Here is a 16,686-nt window from a genome sequence, read left to right as displayed (position 1 = left end):
TTTCAATAATGGTCCTTTCAGAATTGTAATTAAAACCAAAAGATAAACTAAATATTTAATTAACTTAGTTATTTCAGTTAGTCGAATTTATAAAACTCTTAATCATTATCAAGTTGAAAATATTTATTAACCGAACCCACTGAGCTAATCAAAATACCCAAAATAGATAGTTTAAATCGATTAATTTGGTTGAAATGAACATTTAATAGATAGTTTAAACCGGTAAATTCGATTTAACCAAACTTTTGCTCACCCCATATTTAAGTGTAAAAGTTGGCTATAGCCATAGGAGTGTGCTAAAGAGTAAATAGGGGTCCAGAGTTTAAATATTCACCAAATTTTACTTCACTTAATAGGGTTAGCTTGGAGCCCCCAACTCAGTAGCTCACCCACCAAAACTCAACATTATAGCTTTACTGCTTTGGTAAATGGCACACTAACTAGCTCTAGACTAGACCTTATACATTATAATTTCATGAAACCAAGCTTATCCTTAACAAAGGCCTACACATAAGCATATAATATATGAGCAAAATTGCATTTATATATGAAAAAAACTTAGGTTGAGCACTATGACTATGTGCTCAGTGGATTAGCAATTCTATGAAATATCTATTCCATGAACCAAACATAGCGTATAATCTATAATCCTCTCAATCCGACAATTATGTGCTACTGTGGTGCCACGGCATAACTAACATCACGACAGTCTCTTGAAACTAGAACAATATAAAAATGCAGAGTAGAAATTAGGGTATATATTTTCAAGCATATTTATATGCATCAGATTCATTTCTTAACTAACCAAAGAATTGAAGAAATGTACATGATTTTCACTCTATGTGGTGACATTTGATAGCACTAAAGAAAGCATTGATGTTTTCAGAGGTGCTTCTACCTGATTTTTGGTTTTTCCAACTTCACTGCCCAAAACCTTGAGGAAATGGGCGCATACATTGGGCAGAACTGCTGGTTGAGATATGTGCCAAATCAATCATCAGGTAAGGGGATTAACATGTTTTGATGCATCTCCGATTCCAGAAACCGCAGCAAGAGGAAATTTCAAGTTGGAATGATATCTGAAGATCATGGCCGATTATCATGACAGTAAGCTTGGCCCATTCTCAGCAGCTGTCCGTGCATTGCCGTGATTATAATGCCTTGTCATCTGGATATCATGCGCACTGTGGGTCCTCGCCTTGGCATACGGAGCACCTCTTGCTGTTAAAAAAAGACAAGGCAGTATGTGAATTTGCAACTAAGGAAATGAATCTGATGTGGGAAGGAAGAAAATTGGGATGTTAATTTTGATCAACCATCAACAGTATTGTATTGTCAAGCATCCTAACTGTTAGGAACTTGGAACATGAGTTTAGATGATAATATTAATAATGCTGTGATTATCTTTCTGTTAGCCTTACCTGCAATCTGCTGTGTGCGGAGAATATTCTGTCGTCTTTTCCACCAACACATTGAACAGATAACCATAAGGAGGAATGCCACTGATGCACCAAAGGCAATGCCAATTTTTTCACCAGCTGAGAGGTGGGGTCCACACCCCCGCAATCCAGGTATACCACAAAGACCAGCATTATCGGTAAAACTGCAGAAATCACAGCAAGTAAATCCTGACGAGTTAGCAAGAAAATGAAATGAAACAACAGCAACTATATTAGTCGAATAACAAATAAAATAAAACTACAGACTATCGACACCCTTAATTTGTCACATGAGAGCAATCAGAAGAGGACTTGACCATAAATTCGTACTGTATATAGTGACAGAGCTGTAGTGTTTGAAACTAAAAAACTGGAACTAAACTATCCCTGACATGAAGCAGAGGAAATAAAGTTGAAAGTAATGTCATAAAAGCATACTTGAAGCTAGCTCCATGCAAAAGCCTTCCTCCCAGAGCAGCTGGGACTCTTCCAGACAGAGAATTGCCATTGAGATTCCTGCCCCATAAAAACTTGAATTAGAATCAACATCAAAATATCTAAACATTATGAATTAGTCCACCATGTGTAGATTGAATAAAATATCTTACAATCTCCGCAATGATGTCAACTGCCCAAGGCTCTCAGGTATTGATCCATTAAAGAAATTGTAGGAGAGGTCCCTGCAAAACAGCAAGATGCATTGAGATGATGTATTGATGAGGTAATAATGCAAAATCACAGATTGGGACAATTTGTAAAGTTTTAACTGATATTTTCATTTCCTTAGGAACTTTCTTTTCTGCATCAAGTAATTTAATCCAAAAGGAATATTTTCAGATCAATTACAACTAGGGAAGCATGATACAGGGGAATCTACCAATATAGTATTCACTTCAGTCGATATGATAGGAAGTGTTACGACTTCAAGTGGAAATACAGAAAATCTCCTTTTTTATTTACAAGCCCCAACCCATAACTTCAAAACAATAGCAAACTGTAATCTAATTTTAAGAATTTTGCATGCCTTCGGCTGCTTCCTTCTACTTCTTCCCTCGAACACACACTGCTCCATCCCCAATCAGCTACAGTTTCTAATCTCACAAAATTTTAATTACCCTCTTTCAAGTTTATCCTTTTCTTCCGGCTTCAGCTACTACCTTTCGATATATTTCCCCCTTGTCATTTCTACTTTCAGATGACACATTCTCTCCTCTCACTCCATTAATTTTATGCCAAAAATCTTTCTTTCCACATATACACATTTTTACCGATCACACATTGTAACAAACCGTTGCCAGACAATAATTTTTTATTTAGGATATGATATTCGTTGCCTAACATTTGTTCTGCAAGGAAAATCCACGCTAAACCTAAGTTGGAACTGTGACAGATTGCTAGGAAAGTATGGTGTGAGAAAACAGATATTTACCTATTACTTATGACCCCATTCTCCTAATGAGTGAGTCCTCAGCGCTAGAAATGCAAGATTCTCTTCTATTCGTACTAATCTTATGAAATGCATATCAAGTCATCCTACATGTTTCAACTGAAAAGACCTGAATTTCAGATCTAAGCTGGACAAAAGATACCGTGGAGTGCAAGAACTACTCAAAATATTAGATTATTCAAACTATTCTTAACTAAGATGCTGGTTTGTCTGCAAAACATACATGTTTCCAATCTCTTCTCTTATAAAATATGCAAAGACAAGATTTAAAAGAACATCCATGTCCAGGGCATTGATGGACAACTAAAAAATAACATACTAGGACTGCTCCTTCAAGTAAGGAAACTAATTAAACTTAACTCAATAAGTACTTACAGTACTTCTAAGCTGGTTATTGATCCAATTGATGATGGAATAGTTCCACGAATGCTGTTACTGCTTAAGTTTCTGCAAATGCCAAATTTAAACATATGTAAGAGAGCAAATGTAGAATCACCAATATTTGGAATATATTTTGACTGAAACTAGAATAGGCTGTGCATTAAAAACGTACATGCTCTGCAAATGCCGAAGCTTAGACATGTCACCTGGCAAGAAACCCCTCAAACCCTGGTTGTCAAGACCGCTGACCATGAAGAAGCTAAACATCTTAGTATCTTACTGACTAGTCATATTCAGTGTCAACTTAATCGGATGACAGATGCTTAATAGTTCAGAAAAAAACATAAAGGAAATTGATGCTGGTACTGAAAACTGAAACTTCAAACAATATCTAACTTTAAGCCCAGAATTCAAGACACTAAGGGACAGTGGCGGAACCAGGATTGTAAATTAGGGGGGTCGAAATAACACACAAAAATATAGAACTATATTAAATAAAAAATTTAATTAAATAAAAATATTAAATATTAAGTTAATAATAATAAAAAATATAAAAAATTAAAAAAACACGAAAAATTAAAAAGGGCAAGAGGTGAATTTTCGACACGGGATCAACAATAAATTCATTAGGATTAAATTTTACACGAGTTTACAAATGATTTATTTATTGAAATTTTATCAAACCCATCACTTGACATCGCTAAATCAATTTATATAAACTAACAAGATATAATTTAAGATTATTGTTAGATAAAATAATAAAATAAATTAATTATAAAAAATAGAAAAAAATTAGGTTAAAATAGAAAAAAATTACAATACCTTTAATTGTTGAGTAGAAATAATGGTGGGTTTTAAGAATTAATTGGTATAGTGTGATTAATTGAGTGAAAGAGATCCAATTTAATAATTAGGGTTTATAAATCAAAAGAGAAGAAAAAAATAAAAAGAGGGGTTCAATTTGACTTTTAATGTATTTGTTTCATTTGAAACAGAAACAGATAACCATCTGCTTATGTTTCAAACTTAAATTCGAAACGACATCGTTTGACTATGATCCAAACCACTGTCGTTTGGACTAAAATAAAAAATAAAAAGAGCAAAACTGTTAAAAAGAAACAGGTGCAGCGCCGCCGCTCCAACTGGTTTGGATGGCAGCAACAGTGGGGGTCGAGACAAAAGAGGACCGGTGATGGAATAGCACCACCGGTCCCGGTCCCTTGTATTCTCCGGCGAGGGAGGGTCGGCCGACCCTCTTCGACCCTCCCTCGTTCCGCCACTGCTAAGGGAAGCATTTAAATGGAACTAAAATGTATACAAGGAAAGGAATGGAAAGTGCGTACAGCCCATCGATGACCCATTTACTGCTAGTTTTGTCAAATTGACAATCTGCTCCATTCCATGGATGTTGCTGGGGAACACATGGATCACCATTCCATCCAAATCTAAGGGGAAGGCCCAAGGCACTCTTCAGTGTCTGCAAAGCCCTAACTAAAGTGAAAAAGAATAAAATTAGTAATGACTAACATAAATGGCTACTTTCAACTTCTGAAAGCTGCATTCGTTATCCAAAAGTCAAACAAAAGCGAGACACATATGTAGATAATCTTAATTATTTGTTTCAACACATGATGATATGAACTCATAAAATTAAACGTCAAGTAAGACACACAAATGATAACACAAGAACCAAATAGTCCACATGTAAAAGTGCTGAGTCTCAATCCAATTGGAGATGTCCTATAAAGAAAGAATGCTAAACAAACAAGACACTAGAATGAATTGCTTGGTAATTGTACCTTCATCCAGTAAGGTTTTGGATTCGGCAGTGATAATCTCAAAGACCTCAATGGCACTGACTATAGCATGGTTTCCTTCTTTAGGACGCAAGGTTATTGTCAAAGTTCGTCCATTAACAGCAACTGTTGTATTAAGCACAAGAGCAGTATAACGATCCCCACTCATTCTGGCGATATCTACAGCTCCAAAAACAGTGTCACCATTAATCAGGATGTCAAAAACCCTTTTCCCCATACCAGTGATTGAAACATCAATCTCACAAAAATGTAGCCAAATTGAGTAGTTTTTATTAGGATCCACATCCATTGTATATGTTAAATCTGGCTGAATATCAGTACTAACAAGAGCAGTTTGATAAAGAGCTTCCGGGTAAAAATTCGGTGCATTTGAAGCCTTTCTAATGCTATTTTCGGTAGATATAGCTTTATCTGAACCTTGGCCAAATGTTGTCATGCGATTCCAAAACCTATCCCCACCCCATCGATCACCGCTATAATCTACATCAAATTTTGACTTCCCATTACCACAACTAAACCTGGTTACTGTTCTAAGGATTATCCCCTGACCCCATTCCGGACCAAAATAGTACGACCTATCATCAACTTGAAGAATCTCGACCGAAAGGATCGCTGGATCGCCATGACCAGTGCTATGGAAACAGATAGACGCAGTGCCATCTGTAAGAAACACTTGAGCTTCAGTAAATACTTGGTCATCATGGCTACTCCAACCGGACAGTAAAGAATAAATCTGTGTTCCTTCGATAGAGATATCAAACAACGGTTCACTATCAGAGTTAGGATCAGGATCATGATGTGCAACCAATGCATAAAACACCCTTACAGAATAATGTCCCTTTCGCACATTTCTAATGTTGTAGCAATTGTTAGGACCTTCAGACAGGGGGAAAAACCGGAGTGTCGAAAGTGGAGGAGCAACATAACTCGTAATCGTTGCATTATAAGGAATGCCTCCTGTATACGCAAAATCCTTATACCAAAGTGTATTAGTAGGTGGGGTATGCACATTTACACGAGCTCCGCAGCTTATGCGCATAACCCATGGTCCTGCATTACAAAACTAACGATAAAGAAACGCTAACAGCCAATAAATCTCCAAGCTTAAAATAGTGTATAATTCACTCAATTTGCTAATGTAACTTAACACTAATTATCAGTTTCCTATTTTTCCAACTGAACTAACTAAAAAAAATAAAAACACATTAATTATTTAGGTTTTAGCAAACATAAACTGAACTAATTAGCAGTTCAAACTGGTTAAAAACAAAATTGTCTATCATTTTTTTCATGAACAGATCCAATTAAACTCAAATTACAAAAGATTATCAACTAAAAAAACTAAGCATAAATTTAAAAGGTACTCAGTTATCAAACTAAAAACCTAAGCATCAACTGATTCAAAATTAATTAAAGTAAAATGAAATTAACTCACCTTGCTTAGCTGAAGAAATGGAGAAACTAAATAAGCAAAAAATGAGATTAAGATAAATTTTATATCTTAACATTTTTAGCTCAAAAATTTCTTCACAGCATCTCCATTGATTCTTCGAAGCTTTTTTTAAAAAAAAAGAAAAGTGCAGGGACGTGTGTGCAGGTAAGCGTTAAACATTAACAGTAAGCTTTTTTTTTTTCTTAATTTTGTTGACTAGTGAAGTGTGTGGGGTACACCAGCTTTGATGGACCTTATCTAATCGGACGGTGCGTAAAGCTCATGAGTCCACATCAGAGTAGGACAGTACTCTGATTGGCTATTGCCTGCTGGGCCACTGCTTATTCAGATGGTGACGTGGGATTGGAAGTTGCTAATTTTACTTGTGTTTTGGCTACTTCCAGTTTAGAATTCTTGTTTGGGTCTACTTTAGGACAAAAGGCACGTGACTAGGAGAAGCTGGAAGCTGTTCACGGGTGTCTTAAACCGTAGATTTTGATCGGACGGTTGAGGATATGCGTGAAGCCGGTTACGTTTTTGACTTTTGGGGGTCTGACTTCACTTTTTTTCTTTTTTAAGGCACGAGACGGGCCTTTAGCCATAATTTGGTGCGCAATTATCGGGCATAATATTTGCATTGTAATGAATTTATGTTTCTAACAGTTCTCCATTGATGACTTCTATAGAATGCAAACTCAATTTAGTTGTGGATTTTGAATGACATTAAACTCTTTAGTTGCTAAAAAAAAGAGTGTAATCAATATCAATTTACAAAGTGAGTAAACAGATCACAGGATCGATTCTTCCCACAAAAATTTTTCTTCTAATTATATAAAAAAAACTAAACTAAAAAGTATTTAAAATTAAATTATTTAATAATAATTTTAGTTAAATAATTCGATAAAAATATAAAAAATAATAACCAAAAAAATTAAAAAACATATAATTAATTTTGTTAATTCGTTTATCATTTTAAATTTTTATTAGTATTCTTTAAATAAAGTAGTATAATATAATAATAATAATTGGTTTCCTAATTTATTATAATTCTTAGATTTGAATAATTGTTTTTTTATCAAATTTATGATTACAACTTAAAGTTAGTACATTGAGTTATCTATTATCTAACTCCATATGTATCCAAATAAAATAAAATTATTGAAGTGATTTTTTTAATCATATTTAAGTGATATTTTGGAACCATATCAGGTTGGTGGGATTGTGACAACAATGGCCACCTTAATTCCTTGTTCCTGCTTGGTGAATGATTTTGGCACTTATTATAGGTAGGGAACATCCATTAATATAAACTATGGTTTCGACATAGAAAGAAAGAACCATTTTTTTGTTCAAAAAAAAAACCATTTTATTGCAATTAGGTCGACCATTTGAACTAGACTTGGCAATTTTAGACACGACACGATTAAATAATATGACACGACACGAAGTTAAATGGATTTGATTTTGATGTAAATGGGTTTAGGTCATAAACGGGTCAACCTGTTTATGACACGATTAATTCGGGTCTAAATGGGTTATACACGCCTAACCCATTTAAACACGGTTAACAATTTTTAATTAAATATTATTTATTTTTATAATTTAAATGTTATTAAATTCTTAATTTTAATTAAATTTTTTGTATTATATATAATTAAAATAGTATTTATTTTAAAATATAGTAATAATTTTGTTAGTATTATATTAAATAAATTAAAAAAGTAGTTAAATAATTAAACGGGTTTAAACGTGTCACTTTAAATGGGTTGATCCATTAACACGTTTAAATAAACGTGTTTATACGTGTCGTGTCGTGTAACCCGTGTAATATCCGTGTCGTGTTTGGGTTTTGTATATCAAACCCGATTAATAATCGTGTCGTGTTCGTATTTAGCCTAATCGTGTTCATGTATAAACGGGTTTGACCCGTTTATGACCCGCATACACGAATTGCTAGGTCTAATTTGAACACACTTGAGATTTTTCTAACGCAAATTTATTTTCTAGAATTTACAATACTGCCCTCAAAAATAAAATAAATCACCTCCGCTGATAATTCTTTTAAAAGCCCAGAACTATCTCCTTAAGGCATAATTCGATAAGTTTGAAGCCCAGCCCATCCTAGACAAAACTCAACCCAACTCATAACAACAAACTTCAGCAATAATTTCACTCACTCGCCAATTAAAAATAATTAACAAATATAACGATTAAAAAAAAAGGGTCGAACGAAATAAAAAATAAAAAACGCCCGTAAGGCCGTAACACAAAAAGCAATGCGGCCACCACCGGAATCGTCGTCCGCCGGCGCCGCGCGCTCCGTCGATCACAACCGCACTTCTCCTCCTCCCAATCGACGCGCGACAGTCTCCGATTTCGAACTCGATGATAACGAAGCTGAAGAAGAAGAAGAAAACGGCGAAGATAATGACGATGGCGTGGAAGAAGAAGAAGAATACGAAGAGATAGAAGTAGAAGAATACGAAGAGATTATAGAAGAGATTGAAGTCGAAGTTGACGACGACGACGATGAAGAAGAAGAAGAAGTAGAAGAAGATGATGAAGAAGAAGATCAACCGTTGGATTCAACAAAAGAATTTGATCAGAAATCAAACGGTCAGTTCTTATCTACTGTCATTTTTTACTTTGTTTTTAAGTTTTCTTGAATTGAATTTGATTTAATTATTTTGTCTGTCAGTCTGCGCACATTCAATACCAATCAATAGTACAATTACGGATGCATATTGCATAATGCTATTCTGAATATCTAACTTAGGCATTAGATTATGATTGATAATTTTATTTAACTGTGGTGGATTTTAGAGGGAGCTCGCTAGTTTATTGGCATTAGGGAAATTTTGCACTCTGAAGGAAAATGTAGAAAAAAAAATCTAATGCAGCTTATAGAAACTAGAATCTCTGGCATTGGAACTGTTTTTAGTAGCAACTTGATTCGCACTAACTTTCGCACGAGCTACTTCACGTTCCGGAGTCTTTTTCTAATCCTGTGCATATTTAGAATTCAAAACCAGTTTGGAGGATCTACAGTCAAACCCTCCAGCTAAGACAGCTTCCTTGAGCTCACGAACAGTTTGGGTCAGCTTTTCAACCTCAGAAACCTTTTGTCGTGGCATTTTGTCTAAGATTATATTCTCCTTATGGTAAATGTTAATTATAAGTCATTAAAACAGAATAGATCTCTCTATGATAATTTCCATTTGCTTTTCACGCACAATCAGCCCTCGGGATGACAGTTATACAAAGACAAACCTGGCATATTTGCTTCACTAACTCTTGATTTTTGTTTTGAAGGTCATCAACTAAGGATGCTTTTGCCAAAGCCATTTTAAGAGTTCTCTCTGTCTCAAGTAGAGCAGCATCCTTAGATTTGGTTAGCCGATCTATTGTCGTTTTGCAATTTTGCTACCTAAAAAGGCCAAAACATTACATACAAGTAATAAAACTGTAGTCTCATTTCTCTTCATCTAGTGCAAGAGAGAGAAAATCTAGTTTAATTTGTTAAATGTTTTGGGGGAACAATGCACCAAGTATTAGAATTTTAGCAAATTTCATTTGTTATGAAAGGAGCAAGGTTAATGGAGACAAGATGGGCTAGCTCAAGTGGTAAGAGCACCCCACCTAAGACTGAGAGATCCTGGGTTCGAGTCACCGCGGGGTAGGAGTGAAATCCTGTAATCATCATAGAATAGGAGGGAAAAAAAAGCAAAAAAAAAAAAAGAATTGTTGCACTGTATATTGTAAAAAATTCAGGTATAATGTGTTTATGCATCACTAGTTATAATAATCCAAATAGAAACTGCATTTACCAACAGTGACTTCTACTTAACAAATTTTGCCTCTTAAGACTGGTTTTCTTGTTAATCCATTCACTTCCTATTAGTACTAAGTAGAAAATTCTTAGTACTATCATTACTTGGTTAGATTTGGCATAGTTCCTATATGTTTCAGTCCTACCGCTATAAATGAAGTAGCTTTTTACCTTGTATGCTTGGCTCGACAATACTAAGTAGATGCAACTGTGCAAGCTCAGCAATATTAATCAAGATTCAAGATTCATTTGGGTTGGTCATCAGTTTCATATTTAATTTAGCGATGGAGTGTCCTAAGGATCTATTTTTAGGGTATTATCTAACCTGCCTTCTAGGAAATCTGATAGATTTGTTTCATGTTTTGATTCAGTTCTTCTTCCCTGTAGATGTTAGTCAACACATGGAGTTTGTGGGGGAGGAAATCCAACTGAATTCACATTCTACTCTTGGGAAATCAGAGCTGAGGCTTCCATCTAGCTCTCTTCTAGAAAATCATGTTGATAGTTCCAAAGTTTCTGGTCCTTCATGTGAACCAATAATGATGCAGGAGGAATCATTTGTAAACTATCCTGAGGCGAGATCAGGAGATCACTCGATGAATGATGATTCTCGAGTTATGCTTATGAACAACTTTAAAAGAAACAACGAACCCAATTGTGATGGAAAATCTCCGATTTCTAATAGTCACGTTATGGCTGCTGAGACCAGCAGTCCAATTAATATCACGAAAAATGAGGTATCTGATGCCTTAGTTATGAAAGTGGGCATAAATATGGAAGCCAATGGTATTCTAGATATGAATGAAGAAGATGAGGCAACGGAAATGCAACCAGAAGATGACAAAAAGCTATCTGTGTCAAGGTTTCACAATACTGTTTCAATAATTTCTTTATTCTTACTTTCATACCGCCAGAGCTGTTACCTTTCACTGCCTAATATCTCCTTTTCTATTTAAACTTGTCTACTTTAACCGAGACATCAAATTCCTACATCATGCTAACCATTAGGTTTTCCAGGACACGAAGTCTTTCTCCTTCCCCTGACTTGAAGGATTCAAATAAACGGCCAGCAGTTATATGTGATTTTTTTGCCAAAGGATGGTGCATTAAAGGGAGTTCATGTAGGTTTCTTCATGTAAACAATAAAGCGGATAACGCTGAAGAACAGCTTGAGGGAGAGACAGCTGCCACAAGTATCTCGAAAGGATACCAGTTCAATGAAGGTATAGAATATTCATTGTTGTGTTTGGCGAACTTTGGTTTATATGAAATCAATAATGTGCTTCTTACAAGTTCTCTTTTATCAGGTTTGAGAAACACTGAGGAAAATCCAAAGCTGCCTGGTTTCCTTAATCTAAAGGCTTCTTCCATTCATTTCTCTACAGAAAAGAACTTGGAACCTCAGAATGGAGACACCCAAAGGTTTCAGCCATTGGATGACAAACATGCATCTTTATCTCTTAAGAGATGTCTCCAACCTGTCACCCATCAATTTTCTTCATCCAAAGATGATCTGGGATTTTCTTTTTCTTTGAAGGATTTAGCTACAGAGAACATAGGAAGAGCTGAATATGGGAGCTATGTTTTTCCAATTAGTAATGGTAGCTCTGCTTCATTTCAGAACAGCTTACTTCCTGAACATAGATCTTCTTCTAGTGGCTCAGCTGCAACATCGGGCAATTACCGCAGTGGTAATCCCTCTTCATTTTTAAATACTTTGAATACTTCAATGTATATTAGAGGTCACTATACGCAAGCTTCAATCCTGGATAATTCTATTTCTAGTACGCATCACATCTCTTCAAGGATAGGACCATCATTTGCTTGTAGTTCCTCTTTGAATTCAAGTCCTTTTGGTCAAAAACTGTTTGACAATGATAGGGCCTACTCTAGACCATCTTCGTTGCTGCAAAGTGCTTCCCCGCTTTTGGGTTCTGGGCGAGAAAATTTACATGTAACCAGTATATCTGGGGATCCATTGTTCTGTGCTGAACATAAAGCAAAAAATTCTTCAAGTCACTGGGAACCGTCTATACCTTTCCGACCATCTTTTTTTATAACTCCAATACCAGCATCATCTCCAGGAAGCCTGTATGACCCTCTTCACGATAGTATTGATTTACCCAGTACTGGATACAGACTTCCGTTCAAGTTTTCTTTTGTTAGCCAAGGGACATCCAGTCGCAATACGTCGAAGCAACTCGCATATGGCAACTCATTAGTAAATCAGGTCCTCAACCCAGAATGCAACAACGACAAACATAAAGAGTCCATTCATAGTGAATTCCAAGAAAATGTGGAGGACAATAATCACTGTACACTCAGAAAAGATATAATTGTTACTGGAGCAGTGACAGGAGGATCTTGTGTTGTAGATGGGAAAAAGAGGACCATGCCCAAGGAAGAAAATGCTTCTAGCACTAGTCATTTCAGGGACATTCCAAGTACTAGCAAAATTGATGCTGATTGTGATTCTAGGAACCAAAATGATGGGCCAAAACGCAAAAAAGATGTCAAGGTAGATAGGGGTAGGCAAATTAATGATATGGAAGTCGACCAAAAGATAGATGGAGAATCAAGAGCTTTGAAACATTTTCGTGTAGCTACCATTGATTTTGTTAAAGAATTATTAAAACCAACCTGGCGTGAGGGTCATCTCAGCAAGGATGCACATAACACAATAGTTAAAAAAGCAGTTGACAAGATTCTGAGCACCTTGCCACCCCATCAAATTCCAAGCACAGTGGAATTGTCTAAGCAATACCTTTTTTTCTCCCAACCTAAAATTGCAAAGCTTGTTGAGGTGAGGATCCTAGTCTAGAGATAATCTGATTCTGAAAGTAGTTTATGCTTGGCCTTTGATAAACTGCCTCTTTCATTTGCAGGCATATTGTGTAAAGTATGGAAAATCTTGACACGCCAGGCGAAGACATGTTCCCTTTCTTAGTGTATTGTACAGTTCTCCTATGCATTCTTGTGTTTGGAGTCTTTAGACGCAACAGTATGTCTGAGGCTCATTTTACATTGTTAGAATTGAGACTCTGGTGGAATGTCAGGTCATGAATTTCGACGTAATAATATTTTAGTGGATGGCCGTGTTCCCCTCTTCATGTCTGGTCCTTTTGGAATAAGTCATGAAGTTTAGATCTGCATTTAGTTTTATAGCATTGTCTTAGAAGTATAGATGCTTAACTCAACAGAATTACTAATTATAAGCCTTGATGTTGCAGTAACGTGCATTTATAAGTTTAGTCTAGTTCTGAATTTGTTTTTTCTTAGCCTCTCTCAGGCCTGCTTGGTGCATTGTTTTTTTTTTATATATATATTTGAGAGAAAAAACACAAGGGATCCAAATTCAAGTGCGTGTTGTTCAGCAGTTCTTTTCAAAGGGTTTGACTATGTTGTTTTCTCATGTGGGCCTGGAATGCCTCTATGCTTATGTGTTTCAAATACTTACAAACTTACTCCTTGAAGACAACAGTATGGAATTTTCCTTTTAGTATTTTCCTTTTCGGTTTTATTGTTTGATAATTGAAATCCATGATCATAGTTGACTTGAAGGCTTTAGAACAGCTGTTCTCATCTAGTCTTTTTTTTGTTATGGTCTCTTTTGTTTCCACAAATTCTGGTTTTTCATAATTTTTGTGGTTTTCAGATACGAGGGGTTGATGGAGAGTTGGTGCATATTGCATGTATATGACGCAGTTGGACATGAGGACATGAGGAGATATTTATGAAGCAAGGTACTACTTTTCTTTTGCATATGACTTAATTTTGAGAAAATACAGTTCAGAATTCTTTCCATCAAGATTGACCAGGTTTTCAACCATGAAAGTTCAGGATTTGAAACCACTAGAGATAAGGATTCAGCTTCATAAGTTGGCCCCATCAGTAATATGAATCATCAACCCATCACATCTCATCCATTCAAGTGTTAGAAAGGTTTCTTTGAGAATGGTTACGATGAAGGTGAGGTGTTGAACCTCATTTAAGTGTTCCTGGTTAATTCTGGATTCAAACATGGTGATCCCATTTTACCTTCTTTCTGCATCCTTAAACCTGTGATATCCCGGGGGGGAGGGATGGTGTGGGGGCAGTCATAACAGAGGGAGAGGGGGTTCAATACAGTCTGACAGCAAAATGTCATTGGTTCTTGAGGGGGTCACTAGAGGGTTCGTGGGTAAAAAAACTCACTGCCGGAGAGAAGAAACATAAAATATGATGCAAAGAAGAATGGTTGGAAACAGAAAAAATAGCAACAAGCATTCATAGTATTGTGAATTATTATTATCCCCTTGACGGCTGAGATAGAGGTTAGAATCTGGTCATGTTTCATTCTCGTTTTTAATCTGTATTGTATTCGAGTGTTCTTCCTCAACCCAAACTTTCTGATGCTGGTAACAGCCTTCCCATAATCTGATTTGTACTCATACAATTAAAGGATTATAAGATGATACAACTTTGTGTTAAGATTACACTTGCACCCCCTGTTGCGTTTGTTATTTGTCATGAAGTGAAAAAAAATAGCAAATGAAGGGACCCAAGACATTAAAGTAAATGCAGGATAAGAAGAGGTATTGATCACGAGACAATGGTATGTTAAGGAACTAAGAGTTACATTAAATTAGTAACTTATAGGTAATAATCACGCTGACTAGGGCCATTCTATCGAAGAAGTGCTTCATTACCAGATGGATCTTTGAGATTGTTATTTGATATGAAATCTTTTTCTAATGTCAATTGGAGTGAAAATTGTTTAGCACTTGATTAATTTGCTATGTCCTATTCTGACAAACTTAGTGTAGTTACATATTTAACTTTTGGGTGGTAGTGCTTCAGTTGATATGACAAAGGAAAACAGCATAAGGAGTACCATTGAGTCTTGATTATTATAACAACTTGAGCTGCATTGGTGCCTTTTATCACCAAATTCTTCACTTTGTAAGCCGAACGACTTGCTGATAAACTTTAGTTTATATAAAAAAAAAAACTACATTTAGTGTGATTTGGCAGTTTGTGTTGGGGAATTATGTACTTTAGCACTTGGCTTGTGTGCCTGGAAGTTTCTTCAGGTCTATGGTTCATCTTCTAGGATTGACACATTGCAGCTGGAGCTTGCACTGGAGATCGAGATGAGGGAATTCTTGTTTGGATTACTAGCAGATAAATCTGCTCGTGTGCCTAAACTCCAATTTTTGGTCTTGCTTTTGCTAATACTCTGCAGGGGGGGACTTTGGTTGTAGTAAAGAGTGATTCATGCGAATTTGTTGCAGCAGTAACATACGTAGAAATCTTATTTTGCTGCTAACTTGGTTGGAAGAACTACCTTCGTATATCAAATCTAGAAAGGTTTGCATGGATCATGAATTTAAGGCAGCATTTGTTCTTTTCTGTTTGTTATATGTCGGTTCTCCAATTAAAGGATTGTTGTTTTTCTTTGAAATTCATGCGTAATTGGAATGTGCTTGCTTTTATTTAATTGTAGGATCTTATTTATTATGTTGAATAAAAGGAAAAGCATGGAAAAGATCCCTAGTTTTCGCTCTTTTTTGGTGGTAAGTAATTTTTGTCCTAGAAACATAAGTTCTCAGTTGTCTACTTGTCTCTATATGTTAATCATCATTAGGAATTTTGAAGATTTATAGAATTTGTTTAGGCAGTACAGAATGGTTTATTATTGTTAGTTATTTATTATATTTGCACTGAAAAAGATACTGATTAATGGTTTCACTCTTTGATTACCAGTGTGTAGTTGGTTGCTGCTATTCTACTACTTTTTTCAGTCGAAACTTTTGTCCACTTTTCTCCTAAATTTCTTAAATAACTGGTTCTTTTTGTTGTCAAAGGCTTAAATATCTAGTCGGTTGCAGCTCATTTCTTATCTTTAATTAAAAAAAATGAAAACCTGTTTAATTTTTATTAATTAAATGTTATACTTTAAATATATTAATCTTCTAACAAATTAGATAACTATTATTTTTAAATGGTTCTAATATTATTTTTAAATGGTCATAATATTATTTTTGAAAAATTAAGTTAATTTCTTTTAATTGCATTCTTGAACAGTAGTTCTATGTCCTACTCTTTTGTTTCTTTTTTCCTGCAAAATGAAATATAGAACTAATAATCATCTACAATGCACTTAGGCTAATAAACAAGTTGGACTATTTGCGAACTATTTGAGATTGATTAAAAACAATTTTGAGATTGGCTCAAAAAAATTCTAGTAGTCTTGAACTACTCAAGTTTTATCTTGAGCCAAACTCAAGTAGGGAGGAGCAAAATATCTGATTGAATTGATGACTTTCGATCGGTTCGGTGATAAATTTAGATCCAAACGG

The 16,686-nt window shown here is 35.4% G+C and overlaps 2 protein-coding genes across 11 annotated transcripts; one reads left to right on the top strand and one right to left on the bottom strand.

The window, feature by feature from the left end:
• Window positions 1-736: 736 nt before the first annotated feature.
• LOC126664410 (receptor-like protein 4) lies at window positions 737-6,698 on the bottom strand. Its single transcript, XM_050356783.2, has 9 exons — window positions 6,520-6,698; window positions 5,067-6,134; window positions 4,611-4,758; window positions 3,440-3,511; window positions 3,262-3,333; window positions 2,048-2,119; window positions 1,878-1,955; window positions 1,422-1,603; window positions 737-1,221 (listed from the first exon to the last, which is right to left on the bottom strand). The coding sequence occupies exons 1-9, from the start codon at window positions 6,590-6,592 to the stop codon at window positions 1,100-1,102; spliced, it is 1,887 nt and encodes a 628-aa protein (XP_050212740.1). The 5' UTR covers window positions 6,593-6,698; the 3' UTR covers window positions 737-1,099.
• A 2,010-nt stretch (window positions 6,699-8,708) lies between these two features.
• On the top strand, window positions 8,709-14,815 carry LOC126665148 (protein FRIGIDA-ESSENTIAL 1). 10 transcript variants are annotated; one of them, XR_008790595.1, is made up of 7 exons: window positions 8,709-9,132; window positions 10,733-11,207; window positions 11,363-11,568; window positions 11,653-13,148; window positions 13,231-13,346; window positions 14,001-14,088; window positions 14,186-14,815. XR_008790595.1 is itself a non-coding variant. In XM_050357861.2 (6 exons), the coding sequence occupies exons 1-5, from the start codon at window positions 8,793-8,795 to the stop codon at window positions 13,258-13,260; spliced, it is 2,547 nt and encodes an 848-aa protein (XP_050213818.1). In that variant the 5' UTR covers window positions 8,709-8,792; the 3' UTR covers window positions 13,261-13,293; window positions 14,001-14,815. The 10 variants fall into 10 exon arrangements, 2 of the variants coding, with proteins under 2 accessions (XP_050213818.1, XP_050213819.1); XR_008790594.1 differs by having other exon boundaries at window positions 13,231-13,825; XR_007637540.2 differs by adding an exon at window positions 9,829-9,907 and having other exon boundaries at window positions 8,999-9,132; window positions 13,231-13,825; window positions 14,001-14,815.
• The last annotated feature ends 1,871 nt before the right edge of the window (window positions 14,816-16,686 follow it).

This window comes from Mercurialis annua, linkage group LG1-X (assembly GCF_937616625.2).
Source record: "Mercurialis annua linkage group LG1-X, ddMerAnnu1.2, whole genome shotgun sequence".
NCBI classification, from domain to species: Eukaryota; Viridiplantae; Streptophyta; class Magnoliopsida; order Malpighiales; family Euphorbiaceae; genus Mercurialis; species Mercurialis annua.
The sequence above is the reverse complement of the archived record's forward strand: the minus strand, read 5'-3'. Positions and strand labels throughout refer to the sequence as shown.